This window comes from Polyergus mexicanus, unplaced genomic scaffold (genome assembly GCF_030449975.1).
Source record: "Polyergus mexicanus isolate NDT 795.1 unplaced genomic scaffold, iyPolMexi1.0 SCAF_7, whole genome shotgun sequence".
Taxonomy (NCBI): domain Eukaryota; kingdom Metazoa; phylum Arthropoda; class Insecta; order Hymenoptera; family Formicidae; genus Polyergus; species Polyergus mexicanus.
In genome coordinates, this window is record NW_027223327.1 from 2,321,851 (window position 1) to 2,342,697 (window position 20,847).

Sequence of the window (20,847 nt, forward strand, 5' to 3'; positions counted from 1 at the left end):
AATAAAAAACCTGTTATTAATAAAAAAAAATCTTAATTAAAAATCTCTATTTATTATTTCATTAACCGTAATCGACAAATTCTTTTAAAAGACCAAAATTTCAAACCTTTAATATTGATCGCAACAAAATCTCTGCGACAAATTATACAATAGCTAACACGATAAAATACATTAAATAGCTTTTTCTTCGACCATAAGCGCCAATTTATATTAATTATTAAAAATGGTGATGTAATAAAACAATTTAGCGGCAAAAATTCAGAATTAATTACTCTCTATCTCTCCCTTGTATCTTTTTATTATTGCATTGTACATTTAAATAAACGGAATCCAATTAATTTTCATCACACTTTGCTCCGTGTCTTTAATATATTACCATTGTATTATCTTGTAAGGTTGTGCGTACGTTGTATACGATCGTCGTCATGGCTGGGAGCGAGAATGAATCCGCGATGTAAGCAAAGATGTATTGGACCATTCTCGCGTAACGTACGACACGATCACGGAGTGGACGCATTCAACCGGAATATTAAGTGCACGAACGTAGAAAAAGATTTGTTATTTTTATTCAACATATATACTGCATAACGTCGGCTCTTGCACTCCGTTAGAGATCAGAGGACGGGGTTTCCATTGCATGACCACCATTGGGCGATGCGCGTTTAGCGTAACGCGCGTCTCACTTATTCACCCATGCCTCTCATATTATATCCCCCTTCCATCTTGATACTTTACGAGCAAGCATGAATTAATACGGGAAGGAATAGATGCGAATTATCGCCGTTATTATCCAATCGCGAAATGGACGATCTTGCGTCACAAATGAGATATTTTTATTCCTTTTTAATTACAGTAAATTGTGCGTGGATAAATTTCTGCGTTGTTATTTTTATAAATTATTTTAAGCGAACAAAAATATACAGATAAAAATACGAATAAAATATAAAATGCTATAATATTAAAATAATAAAATATACACGAGACAATACATTTTCCGTTGATTAAAAAAATTAAGTTTACCTCGACACTTAACGCATAACTTCTTTAGTATGCGACTTAAATTATTTGTACGATGCAAAGATTTTATTATTAATTAATTAATCGATGCTCGATTTATCGTGTCTGCTTTTAAAGTCGCGCGTATTATTACACCGGATGAATAGAAACATATTTGCTATTATATCTCTCTCCTCATTGATTTGTCTCATTATTCTGTATATAAAAGTATTACGGTAAGATTATCGAAAACTAAATATTTCACGAGATATTTTAATTTTTATATCAAAATTTGTCGAATTAAAATATAAAATAACTCAAAAAGTACTTAATAAAATAATACTTTATTGTAGTGTTTTGAAAACCATTCGAGATAAGCTACAAGAATATGCAATAAAAATTAGGCAGTTTCGTCTAAAAAATTGAAGGTGACCTTCGCATGACCTTCACGCAACTATTCAAGGTTAAATTAATGACATCGCCTTATGTCCTCCTCGAAACCATACAACTTTTGTCTGAAACATTTTTCCATATTTAAAGCCATTTCCGAGATCCAAGGATGGACTTTAGAGATACCCTGTATACGCATACGTATGTATATCTGATTTATATTAAATGAATGCATTACGCAGTATTGCTTCTTTTATAGTCGCTTACGTAATTACATATTTCTGCTATAATTAGAAAGCAGCATTTTACATTCTGCAACGGTCGTTAGGGACATCTTACTCATGATTAGAACAAGATATGAGCATACAAATTACTTGCTATTTCTGTCAAAAATTATTATTTTGATATCTTACATATAGGAACTGTGGAAGAGAATTGATAGAAATCTATATAATCGATAAAAGCATCGCTTTTTGTAATAATATTTCTGTCAAACATCCTACTGATAAATCTATTTTTTATATAGGTACACTCAACTATATTCATTTTTTAATTTTTTAAATATTTTAAATAATTATTATAATTTTACACACAAAATTATATATTAATTAAATAATAATATAAAATTATACAATTATATATTTTTTATTACTATATTGTTATTTCAATTTTGAAACGCTCTAATTGTTACGAAAAAAAACTTTTAAATTCTTCGATTCGTGATATAAAAAAAATGTTGTAGCATTTTAATGTCTTTATTGCATGCGACTAGAATTTTTCTGAAACCTGTCGATATCTCAAAACGATGAATCGATCTCGATAAATTCACTCGTCAAATAATATCTAATAATTCTTAAAAATTATCCCCTTTATTTTTATCGTTCGCATCTTTGTCGATTTCAAACGGCCTTCTCTCGGCGTCGATAACGCGAGAGAGAGAGAGAGAGATGAAATAATCGTTATTTATTGCGATCCGTGCCCCTTGCAACACGGACAGGATTCTCGTGTTCCTCGTAAGCGTGTGGATACGCGATAGAAATAGGCCGCGAACCATCCGCATTCGGGACTTTTTATCGGAAACGTATAACGGTGTAGCGGAGTGAAGAAATATTTCAGTCGCGAGCCTGATACAGTTATCGGGAGGGATGAGACGGTAATAATTTTCACGGGGCCTAATCCGAAGAATTCTGAAGTTACGCTAGGCCTGACTATAACTATGATAAATGATAGCATCGAGATACGTGCGCCTGTGTAACAGGTGATCATGCGTTGAAGTTTTTACTTTTTAACTCGCGACAGGACAAGATATCAAGTACAAGCGCGACGCGCAAAGTTGTTGCGATGACATGAAATCTTCAATCGAGCAAGCGATTAATTTTTGAGGATTTTAAAAGCGCAGAAAAAAAAGAGACTCTTCGATCAGATAAAATGTAAGCATCTGCAATAACGGGGGAGATGAAAGTGAATTATGAGAAAGCGTTTACTGATATTGAGACTTTGACCCGATAATGTAATGATTGATAAAGTAATACTCTCGTCTCTCTCTCTTTTTTTTTTCTTTTTTGGAGGAACACGCATCCGGCAAGGAAAATACGGGAAAAGTGATAACATAATTGGCGGATGTTGTCGATAATAACGAGGCTGCCTTCCATGATTCATAGAGATTCATAGAGATACTTGGTCGCGGAAGCAAGCTATGGGAAAAGATCGGTATTATAAGGGAAAGTAAAATATAATACCGAGTAATAATACCGAATACGCCCCTTTCTCCTGTCAAGAAGAGAGAGAGAGAGAGAGAGAGAGAAAATCGGCATTTGCGAAACAAAAATATTAATCCGAGAAAATATAGAGTTGTCTATCGACAGCTGTCGTGTCTCTCGCGATAGACGGTTGGAAACGAGAGCGATTGGAAAGAAATTTCGCGGAATGCTCCACTTTTCACGCTCCGTCAATCTTCGGAAATCTTCCGCCATTCGTACGGTTCGTTCGCTTTTGTGTCCGAGGAGGAAACCTTGCGAGGTAAGCCTCTTGCTCGGCGACCTTCCCGATGCGTCCGATTTCGCTTTCGCGATAGCGACCGGATTAATACATCGTCGAATTCCTCGAGGTCGTCGTGTCGCGACGACATAAATCCTCTTTAATACCGATCGGCTAAAAAGTAGAGCGAATTAATTTCGCGCGAGGAAATTTTACACGTCAGTCGAATTGTGCAGGGAGGAACTTTCTTGAACGATAAACTGATGATCTCGCCATTTTTTTTTTTTTTTTTTTTTAAATTCATACACAGAGAAAAAGGTTTCTTTAGATTTAATATATTTATTTGTTTGGCTTATATTTATTTCGTTACAAAAACATAATTTTATACGAAGTATTATTTTATTAAATACGAATTTAATAGTTTCGTTGAATTAAATCATACTGTTATCGACGAAAAAAAAAATTATTATTTGAAATAGTATAGTTTATTCTAATTTATTCGCTTATCGCTAAGTGACGCGCTATTCGCTATACTCGTATTCAAGTTTCTATCATAAGCGTATATGTATAAAGCTTGCAAAATGCGTTTAATAACATTTCACAATTATTTCTATCAGTTTCATTTCTGATACGATCTCCATAGAGGAGAATTCAAGAAATAAACTGATTTTTGAAAAATCGAACAGATAAATGTCAAATATTCACATACTCGGACAGAAATTGTGCGAATAAGTAAAATTAAATTTTTCTACATGCCATGACAACGTGCAATTTAACTTTATCTAACTTGTTCTAAGTTTTATTTGAATTATTCAAAGCAACATGAATTATTTAAAATAAGAATAATATTTAAAGAAAACAATAAAATTATTTGAAAGGTTAATATAATCGTTTAAGTTGAAGAAAAAATGAGATTCATTCGAAAAATATTTTATTTAAAATAAATAAATTTGTTATTTGAAAATCAAACAATCGTATTTGTTACTTCAAACATTAGTATGGTTGGACTATTTCAAGCATTATATTTCTTTAGTTTCAACAAATTATATTTATTAAATATAAAGAAATTTTTATCTCTGTGTAGGATTTTATCGACTTCATCTGAAACACCTTATATATCTTATATACATGTTATTACAGAGAAATAATTTCGGCATTGTGAAAGTAGAAGCTGGAGCATCTAAACATCTAAAATTAAAGAATAACTGCAACTGAAATAATAAATGTCGGACAAACAATACAAGATTCGTTCAAATATAAAAATGCGATAAGAGGAATAATTTTTCTTTAGCGAAGATGTCAAGGCATCGATAATTTTCGAGTAATAAAAATTTTGATTAAAAAAAAAAGAGGAAGATTTTTCACAAATTTAACTTCATAAAGTTAGTTAGTAGAAGATTTCATTAATCAAACTACATTTCTTGGTTGGCTTTAGATGGAATTTAGTTTAATAGAATTTTAATTCTCAAAGCTTAGTTACAAAAATGAAAAATTGCAAAAAATAATGATTTCGATGAATAATATTATTAAGAAATAATTGACTTCAATTGGCCAGAGAATCTGCTACTAATATATTTACACATTATACAGGGTGTCCCCAATTTAAATGGCAAAACTTCAAGAGCGTGTTGGGGACCGAAAAATTAACAATAAGACAAGAAGTCCTTTAGAGATTTGCTCGTTTCTGCTCCATTTTAGAGAAAATCGCAAAAATTCGATCTGTCATTGTCAGTTGCTCTCTTGAGTTGTTTGGCACCGAATAAACTTTCTGCTTTAAGATTCCTTACATATGTAAACATCTGATGTTATTCTTTACAGTGCCAATAAATTCAAGAGAGCAATTAAGAGACCGAATCATAGATGCAGTGCATCAAATATCACTAGAACAATGTCTAGCTGCAATTAATGAGGTCAGTGCTAAATGTAATGCTTGCATTGCTGCAAGAGAGCAACATTTTGAACAATATCTGCATTAAATAGACGATAACATAAATAAAATGTAAATAAATAAGTAGAAAAACGAAAACATGTTTTGTTTCTTTCTTTTTTGTGATTTTCTCCAAAATGAAGCAAAAACGAGCAAACCTCTAAAGGACTTTCCGTCTTAGGTTTTCGGTCCCCTACACGCTTCTGAAATTTTGCTATTTAAATTGGGGATAACCTATATATAGATATTGACGTTCATTGCGTTTATATCAGAGCTACAAAGCACATTTCGCTGCCGTAGTAAAGTTCATTGCACATCGAAAAAATTTCTTCGAATTTTTTTTTATTTTGTAAACGTATTATATTCGCTTATAACGAAAATCATCAAAATTTTTACGGGGAAAATAAAGAATCAGCGACTCAATATTATATATTAAAAAAATTAGATATCTCAAAAACGATATGTGAAATTTTGCTCGCCGATAAGGAATATTCGAGATATATATATATATATATATATATATATATATATATATATAATTGATAGAAGCGTTCGCGCGCATCAAAAATACAGATCGCCGACTCAGACTGTCAGATTGTCGGAGAGCTGGAATCTCGAGAAGCATTTCGAGGATTTAGCGAAGGAGAGCCGCGCCGGCTGGACTTTCGTCTCGGACTCTGCTCTATCGAACGCCCACGTAAGGCAACAAACGCCGCGCGATCGTGTCGTATCGGAAAATAAGAGTCTAAGGAGAGACCGCGAGTCGGTGGTGCCCGGCTGCGTTATACACGGCAGCACATCGACACACGCTTCCGCGAGAGAGGATGGAGACGGGTATCGGGAGCGCGCGGCAGAGAATTACACACGTACACACGATCGCCTACACATACACACACACACACACACACACACACACACACACACATAGGCGCGCGCGACGAGGCATCATCCGATCTGCCTATGCTAGGAGACGGCGAGCGTGCTCCGGACAGCAGGGCGTGGTACGTTTATGTAAGGCACCGGCGTTTTTTCGTCACCCGTTTCGCGCGCGCGCGATCCACGATTTATCCGTTAGACTCTCGCTAAGATCTATCTTGGCAGTCCTCTCCTTCTCTCCACCTCCTTCCTCCCCAAGACGGCGCGAAACGCGCCTCTATCGAGGGAGAGAGAGAGAGAGAGAGAGAGAGAGAGAGAGAGAGAGAGAGAGAGAGAGATCTCCCTTGACATTTCGCCGGCGCGCGAGATGTCGCCGATGAGATTCGATATTTCCTCTCGTGTGTGAATGGGATGCTCTCTCCGGGGTTCTTTTGTCCTCTCTCTCCCTCTCTCTCTCTCTCTCTTTCGTTCTCACATTTCTCCTTTTCGCGGTGTGTGATTCATGGGATCCCCTGACATTTCGCCTGTATCGATGTGCCCACGTGAGGGAGGGTCGACGATCCGAGAGACACACTCGCGTGTGCGCGAGATGCTGTGTACCTATACACGCGGGACCTCGATTCTCCGTTCTTCCCCTCCTTCTCCTTATCCCCCCTCCCCCCTCCCTCCTCCCCCCGCCTCGCCCCGCGCCATTCACCGTGATAGGACATGACCGAGAGCACGCCCGATGGAGAATTAAACTTATTTACGGATAATGAGATCGAGAAATAACGACGCGATGTTGGTGAATTCTTCTGGCTGAAGCCAGGATTTAATATACTCTGTGGGCGAGAAGAGGCTGCTAGGAAAATTGGTAAAATTGAAGCTCGCAGGTTCAATTATCAAGAGATCTTGCAGAATATTTTCTTTAAAAAAAGTTTATATATGTATGTAAAATAACGGAAAAGAATTATTAACTAGAAAAGCAGGAAATGTGTATTGATCGCTTTTAAATATACTTGTGTTGTTAGTCTTTTTGCGTTGAATTAACAAGTATCGAAGTACCTGGATCATTCATTTTAAAATATGTTTTTTTTTCGATTAACGTCGCTTAATCATCTTTCTGCCATCTAAAGCAATCTTCAACTTCTATCTTTTTATTTAGCGATGAATTTTCCTGTTTTGATCTACATTAATACACAGAATCATCATTATTTATTTTAATCTAGATTATATTTAATACAGAAATCGTATATTCTGTATATTAATCAAACATTTTTATACTGACGTTACATATAAATAATTTTACTTATTTTGCGAAGCAAATGGAATAAAATTTGAAGAAATAAAGAAATCACGCTCTATTTACTTCAACTAATATCGCATATCGTTGGATTAAGTTTTCTACGAATCTTTGCGTAAAAGCAAGCAAATTTAAACCAAATATGAAGGATTTGCTTGGCGATCCATGTCGCCTCTTTAAGCTACGTGCGCTCAATGCTTCTTGCTCCGGTCCGATCGGAGGAATCCCTTGACATTTGCACTCCGCGCGATTGTGTGCGAAACACACGTACGTCACGTGCACGTGCGCCTCCATCCAACACGCGCGCGCGCGCGCACACGTACGTACAATTACGACATGACTCCCACACTGCTTAATTCCGCCTGTTAAAAATTTAGACTTTTGTTCTCGCTTTAACTCGCTCTTAATCGAGACTGATTGTGAGTCTCCTCCTCTTTTAATGGTACGCAAATATATCATGCGATGCGATTTACGCTTCATCGGATAGACAGAAATGTGTATACATCGTGATTCCTAGATCGCAATTAATGTCGAATCCGCCTACGCGACAGATGGTTATCGTCAACTCTCCGTGGAGGACAACGCGATCATTGGTTATAGGCAGGTCAGAGGATTCCCAAGAACACAATAATGGCTGCTCACGCGCAGATGTCAATAACAATTATTATTTGTATCGATTAGATGCGAACGATAAAGCGCAATTATCGATGGAAAATTTTCCGATGCATCGATGATTGGCTCATCGTCAAGGTGGCTCAGCCGGAAACAGATCAGTTATATAAATCACTTCTTCTTCTATTATGCATATCATCACGGCTAATGTATGATTTATAGCCGTTTGTGTTTTGTATCTCGTTCTCTCTGAGTGGAGGTTCTCTTTATATAGATGACGAAATTTTACTCGGGTAATCTTGTGTGGGAAAATAGTTGGCATGCCCGAATCACGACGAACATCAAAAATAATTAGACTGAGTTTTCTCGATAAAAAATCCAACACTCTTGGAAAATGTGGCTTGAATTTAATATATATTGCAATGAAATTTAATATATATTGCTGTTCAAAGGAGTCTACACAAATTTTTCTGTTAATTTAATATAGATATGTTAAATGGCGACACTAATATTTCAACACAAAATGAATGCAAACTTTATAATTTGAAATAAATTTTGTGTCAAAAAATCAAAATATTTTTAATGATAAAAATAACTTGGAAAAGTATTACTGACGGTCAGTAATCACTCTCACTTCTCATGTAAAAAAAAATCAACTTTTTTTTCTGCAAATTTTAACAGATACATCCTGTCGCTAATAATACGAAATATATCTATTGTGCAAAATTAAAAATATCTGATCATTACTTTTGCACTTTTTTAAATTGTTTTAATAATTTAACATTTGAGTTTAATTAATACAAAACTAAATTAACACATAAATGTGTTAAATATTTAACACGAAAAATTTTATATTTTATATTTTATATTTTATATTTTATATTTTATATTTTATATTTTATATTTTATATTTTATATTTTATATTTTATATTTTATATTTTATATTTCATATTTTATATTTTATATTTTATATTTTATATTTTATATTTTATATTTTACATTTTATATTTTATATTTTATATTTTATATTTTATATTTTATATTTTATATTTTATATTTTATATTTTACATTTCTTAACAAAAAGATACAAATTTTCCAACAGTAAAGTTTCTCGCGCATCGATTGCAATTAAGCATCGAAGCGCGATTATATCTACGCTCCGCGCGATTGATTACTCGATTTCAATTCGTATCCGCGAGATAAAAGCGTCATCCTGTTATTAATCGCGAAATAAATAATCGCTGTTAATTTAAAAACCGGATTATAGTCAATCATCGTCGCGTTTAGGAAATTGGCTCGAGTCAATCTCGAGCATCTATTTTTTTTTCAAGATCGGCTTTTAATCACGCGTGATCTTCGATTCTTTTTGCCGATATCATAGAAGAGTCATCGTAAAGTGAACATTGAATGCCCGCCGCCGATTAATTAATCGAGAAATTCTTCTCTCTTTCTCTTTCACTCATCGCGAAAAAAATCCGATAGAAGGGAAAACATGGTAAGAACGAAAGGCTGTCTCAGTGAGTTCGAGCTCGAACTTTGCTAAACAGTGAAAGTAATGTAAACTGATTTGCTTAGGTGTCTTAGAAGAGAGAGAGAGAGAGAGAGAGAGAGAGAAAGAATCTTTCAAGTTTGTCTCTGGATATGCACGTTCTTCCTGCATAAGTACGTCTAGATGTACACGCGGATTAGACGGCAATTGATCATCCTTCACAAGGCGCTGAATAAAAAAAGAAACCGATCTGATTTTTTTACGAATTATTATGCAATTTATAATTCCTCGAGAAGATGTGCGGAAAAACCTTGCTTTGCATCTCGAGGACACCTGTCGTAGGTGGCGGCGATCGCGAGTTAATTATATAACTACATAAAAGAAGATGTTTATCGCGACGACTTTTTGTGACAATATGAAACGATAATTATATAAGTATCATCTCCCAGATAGTTAATAAAATATTGCGCAAATACTCAAGGATATCGACGGCTATCCTTCGACATTGAACGAGTTACTAGAATTGCTAGAGCTTGCTAGAATTCTCGAGAAGCTCGTGAAGCCGCGTAGAATTATGTGAATCCATCACGATGATAATGGTATATTGACTACTGACAATTTTTTTAGGGCACATTAATTCTAAAAATCATATTATTTTTTTATGAAAATTATTTTGCGTCCCCGAGCGTGCATACATGATTTATCGTAGCCATCACAGCCGGAGTACATTGTAAAAAATTTTCTAAATGTTCAGATACATATTTGTCTGAATTTTCAAATCTGGATTTCTAAAAGAAATTTCAGGCAATCTGTCTTAAGAAGATCCTTAAGAGAATGCCGGACTGTCCTGTTTTACCAGCCATAAAATTATATATTTGCTTAATATAAAAGCTTTGCAGTTTACAAGTCTAGTAAAAAACATTTCGGTATGCAAAATTTTGCACGCCGACAAACAAACTGCAAAACTTTTATATTAAGCAAATATTGTTACGACCTGACGCAAGAAGCAGGTAAAAAAACTATAATTTTTTAGCTATTCTTCGTTTTTAACATAAACTCGTGAAGTCTCATCTTTGTTTCGATGTGTACTTAAATCGTGGAAAAGGATTTATTATTCTATTCAACTAAAAAAAAGATTTCGGTGTGCAAAATAATAATCGTTTGATCGATAATACAGACAAGTCGTGCATCCCCTTTTTTTTTAAGTTCAAAAATGTGTCTGAAAATTCAGATAGCATTCTGTCTGAAAATTCAAACAGTGTCTGCAAAAAAGCTGCATACACTTTGTCTGAAATCTCAGTCGGTTCTTTTTTTACAGTGTAACGTCGTGCATTCTCTCAAGCGGACTATTCGTTTTCCATTTCACGATCTACGAGCTCGATCGGCCATTACTGCTTATACAGATTAGAGATCGATGGGTGTGTTTTGCGCCGGTAGGATCGAGTGCGCGATCATGCGTTAAAATGAAAGGAGACGCGCGACATGCCAAGATATGTGAGAAATGAGAAAAACCATCGAGGCTCGATAGCCGCTCCGCTTTGGTTGTCCTAAAAGAAGGATCCGCGGCGCGAGTTCTCCGTTTGCGCGGAAACTCATTCGTGCGACCGTAGATCCGCGGCACGATTATGGTATTATTCTCACAATTTTTCCGCACGCTGCACACTAAAATCAAAATCCTTTTCAAATAAATATATTTTGTTAATTTTGATTTTTTTTTTTACTTAAATAAATATATACTTTAATTTCAAAAATATTTTGTTATATTAAATAGATTTATTAGAGTTGCATGCAATAAAAATTATAATTTTTAAAATTTATTATTTAAAATTTTAATATAAAAAGATATTTATTTGAAGATAAAAAATTATTTATTAAAATAAAGAGAACCTTGACTGCTTTTGAAACAAGCAGTTAAAAATTTTAAATTAAAAAAATATTTTTTAAAGAAAGTGATTTAGTAAAATAAAGATAAAAGACAAATTCTTTGTTTTATTTGCAAAGAAAAACCTTTTGCTTTATTTTATATATATTTTCCTAATTCAAGTATATTTACTGCTTGATTGAAATAACTAATTTCTTTGCAAAAATCAAAATAAAAAATTTTTTTAAATAAAAAAGAATGTTTGGATTTTTGAATACATTCTTTTTTTCAGTCCGATCGCGATTTGCCTTGTCTTTCTCTTTTTATCTCTGCTTTATCGAAACTCTTTAAATGCTATTCGACCGATTTACGGTTTCGGAAATATATAATATATTTCGGATAAAGTCAACGCTCCGTTATACGCGAATGGCGCGAAATTTCACCGCGATTTTCTCCTTTGTGTCTTTATGAATCTTTTTTACGAATCGAAAAATGTCGCGGTAAGAAATGCCACGTGGTTAATTAAAATCCTCGTCAAGATGCGATGATAGATAATAGATAGCGGTGCACACGCCATTAGCGATTCGCGGGCGTACTGTCGATTTGTACCGCTAATCGCTAGATCGATCGATCGGCCGGCACGATTTTTTTTCCACTTTCTAAACGTGCTACGAGAGCGCGCGGAATTTCGTGATTAGCTCGGTCGTTTTTGTCAACGTCACGCTGGCAATAATGTTCGTTGGCGCGTACAATTATTGCCTCATCGGTGCCGTTCGTAGGTTGCCTCTTGCTTGTCTCGGATCGCTCTTTCGCGATACTTGAAGCGATCGTCAATATTTCTGCCTACGAGAGCCGTCCGCAGCAAAAAAATTCCTCTCTCGCTTCTAGTCATGTTTCATTTTTTATTCGCATTTTAATTTAACGCAATCGTCGTCCAGAGCTATCAGGCTTCCGGAAGTCGCCGCCAATACTTTCGAGTATATTATCAGTAAGTTTTTTCCTTAGAAATCTAGCGCCCTGATTGCCAAACATCCATCCTTTCGTCTTATAACGGAGAAAAGAACATGGTGGATCCGTGATATTTCCTATCCATTAACTTATATTTTTTGTGCACTGATATAAACATAAATTGTATGAACAAATTATATATATATATATATTTTTTTTTATGCGCTGATAAAATCCGATCTCTACTTTCTCTTCTCTCTATCTACGTCTCTCTTTTGATTAGCCCATTCGCATATCCTTTATTAACGCGACGAAGAAGTCTCGGTTTTGGATTATATGACGCAAACTTCAGCTTTTTGCAATTCCGTTGATTAAGACACACTCTTCTTACGATCTAATCAGGCTGCAAGCTCGATCGACGTGAGGAGCAATGCATTTCTTGCCCATCGACGTAAATTAACGGGCGCAAAACCTAAGAGGTGTTCGTAACGAATCACGATGGAATTTCGTTAAATTATTCGATTAAGATTGTCGATTTATTTTCTGTGCAACTGCATTCACTTTTCCTTTGCAAGCAGAAGATTGTTTACGCGCATCATGACGTTATACTTATCTAAAAATACATACCGAGATACATATATTATATTTAATAACATTTTAATTTAAATTCAGCTAATTAATATTTGAAGAATTCAAATACAATATATTCGTAATTTAAATAATATGTAATTTAATTTGTTTTTGTTTTTGTTTTATGAAGTGTGAATCAGTGTGTTATTCGAGTTTCTTCCGCGATATCATTTTACGCAACAATTATTATCACCTTACGCGCTTCTGTTCAACAGACGTCTGTAAATATGGCACAAAAAAAAATGCGAAAAAAATGGTACTAAATATGGATGATACGATACATATTGACGATAAACAAGTAACTACTGTTAATTTATCGCGTCTTATGATCCAGATAATTTGTGTATTTTGTTTATAAAGCAACTCGACGAGTGCAAAACGATGTTATTAAAGTGATAATTATTGAGGGTATTAAAATAATAACTAGCGTCAAATTAATCGGCGTATTTACTAGTTACCTTTGGCGATTAGATAAGAGTATAAGTGGCGCACGTATAAATTGTTGTTCAGTCAGATAGGCTTGAATGGGATCGAACGGAGTACGATAATAATACAATACATCGGGATCGAGTGGGCGTCGAGGATCGATTCAAGCAAACGTGTGTATCGTATGTATATATAATATATACAGGCAAAGTTCAACCTTCGTTAAATCAACGACAGATCGTCTATCAATTAACTCGTCTAGTCACTTCCTTCCTAGAGATTTCATCTACTTTATAGCAACATTTTTGTTTGCATACTGCCAAGTTGATTGTTGATAATGTCAAATTAAATTAATGATATTAAATTAGTAATAAGAATAAATTAATGATATAAAATTAATAATAAAGATTTATAATAGTAATTATTGTATTAAAATAGAAGTTTTCCATTATTACGTATGACTGTAAGAGAAGAGTCATTTATATAATCATTTATATTTTTATTACCTTTTTTTAATGTCAAAAGTTATATTTTTTTATTATAAATAAATTGTTATTGATCGTGATGCGCAAATTGTAGAACAAAGCGTTATCTAGTGTCTTGAGGATGAATCAAATGTTGGAAAACATCTTGCCTTTAGAGCAGGATTACTCGTATAATATTTATCGTCGATAAAGGAAGTGTCTGCACCTTACAATATTCAAATTGTTTAAATAAAAATTACCTAATAAATTGCATTGTTAAGTTAATTTCTTTTTTATAATTTTTGGATAAGTTTTATAATTTATTTAATACAAAATTATTTATATATCTCAAATATAAGCAACACCAGAGCGCAGCACAAGCCAGTAGAACGAGTATCGAAGAAGTAATTTATCGTATTTGTTGATAAATAAAATTTAAAAAATGTATAAAAATATATTATTTATTATTTAATATCTTTTTTAATTGTTGAAGACAAGCTTGATTTTTATGCGCAGAAGCAGTATATTTTTTCTACAGAATACAGTTTTCAATTTAATTTAGTTCACTCTTCGACTTTATTATTAATTCCTAATTACTTAAAATTAACTCTTCACTAAAAATTTAATTCTCTTAATTGTTAGAAAAATAATAATATCTCGTTATCTTACTTATTTGTATTATCTTCATCTCTATTAAATCTAGACATACAAGATATCAAAATTGTAATAGTTTATCAAATTTTATTGGACATAGGAATATAAGATAAAGGAGAGAATCGACACAGGTGAAATTATCGCTTGGATAATTCACAACTTGAAGTGTAATATTTTTAATAATAATCATAATGAAGAGTTACAGGATGCTTTTTTATACAGTATGTATAGATAGACAGCGTCGTATAATATATTTTTTCTTAAGTAATTCGTTTCAATATATTTATGCTCTAATCGCTTTATAAGTTTATTATTATCTATAATGAAAGAGAGATAGAAATAGAGAGGAAAAAAGAGAGAAAGAGAGACAGACAGAGATATGTAGAATGTGTATTCGTAAAATCTTTACGTGAAAAAAACAAGTGAAGCCCCAACTCGGTGATTACAAACGAACGATATATTCTTTGCATCATTATTTATTTATTTTTTTTTTTTTTTTATTAACCGCGAGCGTACACTTGGTACATGTGTAATACGCTGTGTGCTTAATCTCTCGACGTTATCGACTTTCTTGCGTGATCGGGTGACACGCGTTAATCATAATTAATCGACGCGTTCCTTAAATATATTCCTACTAGGAATGAGTGAAACGCGAGAAACGATATGATTCGCTCTAACTTGTAAAAGAAACCTTTCTAGGTAATCGTATTTATATATATTAATAAAAATCGCAGAAGAATCTTTCGTCTCTTTACAAATGTTATATATCACCTAATAGAAATTTGTACAGTTTTTTTTTTTTCGCGATGAGAGACTCTTTTTTGTTGCCTTCTAATTATTTAATTATACACACGCATTACTCTTCGCATCAATTTTTTTTTTTTTTTTTTTCCTTTCCTCTCGTCGCTTTGTGACTTCGCGAACTAACGTACATCAATTTCAATACACGATGCGAAAGTATTAAACTTTTCTCTCATTTCGCAGGTCCTAGATCTTCCTCATCTGACGTATCTTGCGTCAAAATGGAACTCTTCCTCGTTACTCGTTCTTTTCTCGGAAAATCCTCGAGATTCGAACCGATCGAAGCGATTACAAGCGCGATAGAATCTTAGGATAGAGTCTTTACAACAATCTAACTTTCTCGCTCTCGAGAAGACCCGCGCGTCCCGAACGTGACACGATTATGATACACTGTTAAAAGCAAATCAATTGATAATAGCGCACACGTAGATATATCTAGAATCTACAAACGTCAGTGATTTGATTATCGATCCATGGTGGATACATCGCAAGCGAGTTTAACAATCTGCGAGACTTTTGCAGGGACGCTTTTCAATCGTTTGATGCTTGTGACGTATGATTCCCTTTGCCGAGCGACGATAATATGTTATAATGACGATAAATTAATTTTGTTAATAATAGAAATAAATAATGTGTTATACCGCGCGTTTCCTCCAATCGATAAAGGACTTCAATGACGAAAAGAGATGGGGAAGGAGAGGGAAGTAATATTAAATTACGTGCGCGTATTACATTCATATAACGAATCTATAGAAACTATAGAACTAGGTGATAGAAAAGTTTCTGATATGCGTGTATGTGTGTGTGTGTGTAAGAGAGAGAGAGAGAGAGAGAGAGAGAGAGAGAGAGAGGAAGGGAATTAAGTGGTCCATTTGTTGTTCTTTACGATGCCTAATGCAAACAAATGTGGAGCGTAAAAAAGAACTAGTAATAAGATCTTCAGGGATTTTGTTCGTCGAGTTTTTTGCATTTCTTTTTTTTTTAAGCACGTTGCAATAAAGCATGTTTTATAAGTATAATTGGGGTGGAAGAAATTTTAATTCTTCGAGATTATATTCTTTGGAAACTTCTCCGGAATGAGTATACTGACGCGTAATTATAATTATCACTGTCGGCTGTCTTTCATGGAGATTTACAGTATCATCGTGGAGAATAACGCCTTTATGTAACTTGAAAATATGTTTGTCTCGTGAAAGTGCAAGGTCAAAAGTACGGCGGACCGTTCTAAAGTAGGATAATCCTGCGCGCTATATTGGGGCGTTATCTCTCGAAATAACGCCGTCAAGATTGGGAGTCCTGGGACCGAACGGTTACTCGCAAACGGTTCTGTACATTAAGGGAAAACGAGCTCCCTCCGTTCCTCGAGGCGCAAATCACTCGGTTCGACTTCTGGGCTATGTCGAGATCTCGATCACCGGCTCCGCAGTGTTGTTATTGAGCAGTTCCTGCTTCTCCCTAAGCTTGAGGTCGTACTGCGAGGGCGACGGCGACTCCTTGGCCTCGATCGGCGACATTCCGTCCGTCTCCTCTAATGGAGACGCACCCTCCTCGCTATCCTCGTCCTCGTCGTACTCGACCATCTTACTCTCGTTCATCTCTCGTAGCCGACTGGGAATATAGGCCGGGTGATGGGGCAACCCGTAGCCACCCTCGCCGCCGTAGGTGACTTTGCCCATGAAGGATCTAATCTCGTCGAAGTACGTGTCCTCCCGTTCGTTCTCGTTGCTGCTGCCGGGCGAGTCGGCGACCGAGACCACGCCGCTGCCATCGTCGGCCTCGTGCTTCTTAAGATGCCGGTCCAGATTGGTCTGCTGGCCGAAGCATCTCTCGCAGAGCGGACACTTGAACGGCCGTTGCTTGTCGTGGATGTTTCGCACGTGCCGCTGCAGATTGCTCGAGATGCTGAAGGATCGCTCGCAATACTTGCACTTGTACGGCTGCTCGCCAGTGTGCGTCCTCAGATGCCTCGTGAGATTGGCCGAGCGAGGAAACACCTTGCCGCAAAACTTACAGGAGTAACGATCCTTCATTTTGCCGTGGACGTGGTGATGATGGTGATGATGATGGTGGTGATGGGGCGCAATCACGGCTTCCTGAAACGGTTTTACTCCAGGGAACGCGCTCAGCGGCGGCCGGGCGAGCAAATCAAAGCCACTTCCTGGCCTAGCGCCGCTGAGCCCGTTCATAAGCGAGCCTAAAAAAGGAAGCCCGCGCGGTGGACCGAAAGGCGGGAGCGGAGGTATCAGTCTGGATTCTTGGGCGGCCGCGCCGGGGGGCGGAGGCGCGCCGGGAAACCCCGGAAAAGTCCCCGTCGGGCCGCGATACATCGTCTCGAGGAACATCGGATGTATCGGTCTGGGATAAGCCATATGCGGCGGCGTATTGGTCGGCGGTTGTTCGGTCGGCAAGCTAGTCCTCAGTTGCTGGGGACTTTTGGGGACTTCGTTGGACTCGATTTCCATGAGTGTCGGAGCAGCGGTGTCCTCTTCCGGTTTCGGGGGATCAGGTGACACGGGTGTCTCCTCCCTCGGCATCGGCGCCGGTGATGGTGTGCAACTCTTCCTGCTCAAAGCTCTCGAAGCCGTGTCCTGTTTTCTGGTCTGCACCCTCAAATCCAACGGCTGTTCCGTCGTCTCTTCCTTCGAGACGTTCGATGCGCTTTCGGCTTTTCTTTTTCGCTCGTTGTTTCTGGTCGCTTCTCCCCTCTTGGACAGGTCGTCGTCGCTCTCCGGAGTCGGTTGAACCGGAGGTCTAGCCGGAGACGGCCTGAAGGTAGAAGTGGCCTCCTCCGCCATAGAAGGAGATATCTTATTGTGTTGTGATAGTACCGTTGGAGGAGTAAATCGTGCCTTCTTGGGAAAAGGGCTCTCGCTCCTTTTCTCAGTTTCTTCGATCTTCGGCGGGAAGAGGAGAGGCGTATTCAGGAAATTCGGAGCGTTCGGAAAGATTCCCGGATAAGGAGCCATCAGACTGGGTGAATAGAAGGGCAGACCACCTGGCAGGCTCACGGGAGGACGTGGATACACCAGGAAAGGATTCGTCGTTGGCGTCGGTAACTGCGGCATAGCTCCAGGCGGACCGGTCGGAGTCGTGGAGTCGCAAAATCGTTTGTGCTTCGATAACGATGTTACCGTACCGAAGGACTGTCCGCATTTAACGCATTTGATCTGCATGCGACAGTCGGCGTGCATGCGTTTGTGCCGGCATAGATTCGAGAACTGCGTGTACGACTTAAAACAGACCTCGCACCGGAAGGGCTTTACGCTACTATGAATGTGGGTGTGTTGCTTCAAGCCGGAACTGGTCGCAAAGGTCTTGCCGCACTCTGTGCAAGCGTGGCTCCTGGCACCCACGTGATGCGTTCTGATGTGGCGCTGTAGATTGGACGGGTCCGTGAAGACCTGCCGGATGTTCGACTTTTAGCGATATTTTGAAGCTGCTATTAGATTGGGATGATTGTCTGGTTTTGGCGGGCCGAACAAATTTGAAACTTACCTTCGGACAGTTCTCGCAGGGATAATTCCTCAGATCACCGTGAACAATAGCGCGATGCCGTACCAGAAGCGGCCGCCAAGCGTAAGCACGAGGACAGCTGTCGCAACGGTGCTGCTCCGCTGGGTATCTGTGACAAGTCACCAAGTGGCTGTCCAATCTAAAAATAAATTATTCAAACTATTCATTAAACACACCGTAAAAATTATAACATGAATTCTACACTAATTATAGATTAAAATTAAAATAAATATTTACAAATATGTCTATAAAAATACACAAATATTTATAAATAATATATATGATAAAAGTAGATATATTTATCATAGCATCTTTCTCTCTCTCTATTCTTCATCTCTTTAAAAATATTTTGAATAAACATACGAAAGGTCAATAGGGTGGTAGGTAGCTCTTTTGGCAGGCAAATATGTTTGCGACACATTACTACTCTCCGTCTATTTCGTCTATTAGAACTTGAATCGGGGAACACGGGCAAACGGGATGCGTTAACGGTAACCAACAAAGACTGCGCCGGGCGCAAGTCCCAGATGATGACTAAGTGACTCTGCGGCGAATGGCGGGTGGTTCGGACTCTCGTGCAATAACGGTCGCACGCCCCTGAAGAAGAGGGCGGTCGTCGCGCACGAACACACGCCGTCACGAAGAAAAGCCATCGTTAGAAGGGATGGGGAGGGAGAAAGAGTGGTTGTCACGGGGTAGGCACAGGGTTATCGTCGCGCGGGACGGCGCCGTGGTGTGCGGCCAACATTGATTTTACACCCCCGGACACACGCGTCGTGTGAAACCTATTCGCGGTGAGATAGTGCCTTCATGGGTGACGGTGTGCCGCGCCAGATGAGCTACGGGCACGCGACGCCTCCGATGATGTATAAGGGGCAGAAGGGGGATGATGGCCCAAGCGCGCTTTTCCGAGATCCCGCGACGTAGAGTTTAACGCTCCTCCCTGCCCCTCCCTTTCCCTTCCCCCGTCCCTCCCCCACAACAGGTGAATCTGCCACGTAGAAGATCTTAGCGGTTTATTAATGTCGGCTGTGCCGTCGATGTTGGAGATGTAGACGACGAGAGCCGGTCAATATTTACTAAAACTTGCATTTTTCCACAGCGATCCTTGATAATTATTATAAGATTATTTTTATTAAAAAAAAAGAAAAAAGAAAAAGAGAAATATTAAATATATTATATTACAATTATACTATTGCGCTGGATAAAGCCAAATATGATTGATGGAAAAGATGAAAGCTAATAAGAGAGAGAGGGTTAAACGAAAGGGTAACACGAGTTCATTAAGAGAGGAGGAGGGCATTATGGATTTTCAAATATAATACATTCTTGAGAAAAATAGATTGATAATAATTAAAGTAATTAAAATATCACTCGTTGGACAATATTATGCTCCGAATATTGTAAAGACCATACGTTAGATATACATCAGTATTTGACTTTGCATTGAGTGGCAGTTAGTAAATAAAAACCGAATTTCTCTTTTGCGGAAATAAAGATTGGCACAATTCCTGATCGAACATTTTTGCATTTAATTTAATACATTTAAGAGTAAATCGTATCGTAAAATTATAGAGAGAGAGAGAGAGAAGGAGGGGAGGGGGGAGGGGGGGGAGAGAGAGAGAGACAGAGACGAGAGAGATTTGAAATCTCTTTAAGAGTAATTTATAGAGCAATATCGCATTTGATTTGCCGTCATTTTTTATTCTTACAGTCTAACCTTACATTAATTACTCCTTAATTAAAGCCAATGACACGGCGAGGCGACAGAACGAAGGCTGAGTAAGCACGTTGTTGAATCGCAACGAACAAGGAGCCTTGAAGAAGAACATCGAAGAGAGAGAGAGAGAGAGAGAGAGAGGGAGAAGGTTCTTGAAAGCCGCTCGGTCGCGTGACAAGAGCTTTCGCGAGCGCGTATCGCGCAACCCCCGAGAGATTTGAAGGCGATTACGCGTGGCACTCACCCCCTGGGATTCCATCGATTAATTAATAATTGACG

General features: G+C 37.3%; 1 protein-coding gene across 3 annotated transcripts in view; it reads right to left on the reverse strand.

Annotated features, from left to right (window-relative positions):
* Positions 1-16,166: 16,166 nt before the first annotated feature.
* Positions 16,167-20,847, reverse strand: part of LOC138934856 (transcription factor hamlet) — an 88,783-nt gene continuing 84,102 nt past the window's right edge. For 2 of the 3 annotated variants that reach the window (XM_070298986.1, XM_070298984.1), the window contains exons 7-8: positions 18,831-18,987; positions 16,167-18,751 (exon numbers count right to left, since the gene is read on the reverse strand). In XM_070298986.1, coding sequence (XP_070155087.1) covers positions 16,730-18,751; positions 18,831-18,987 — 2,179 coding nt within the window. In that variant the 3' untranslated portion in view covers positions 16,167-16,729. The remainder of the gene's footprint in view (positions 18,752-18,830; positions 18,988-20,847) is intronic. The other variant, XM_070298985.1, reaches the window with a different exon arrangement.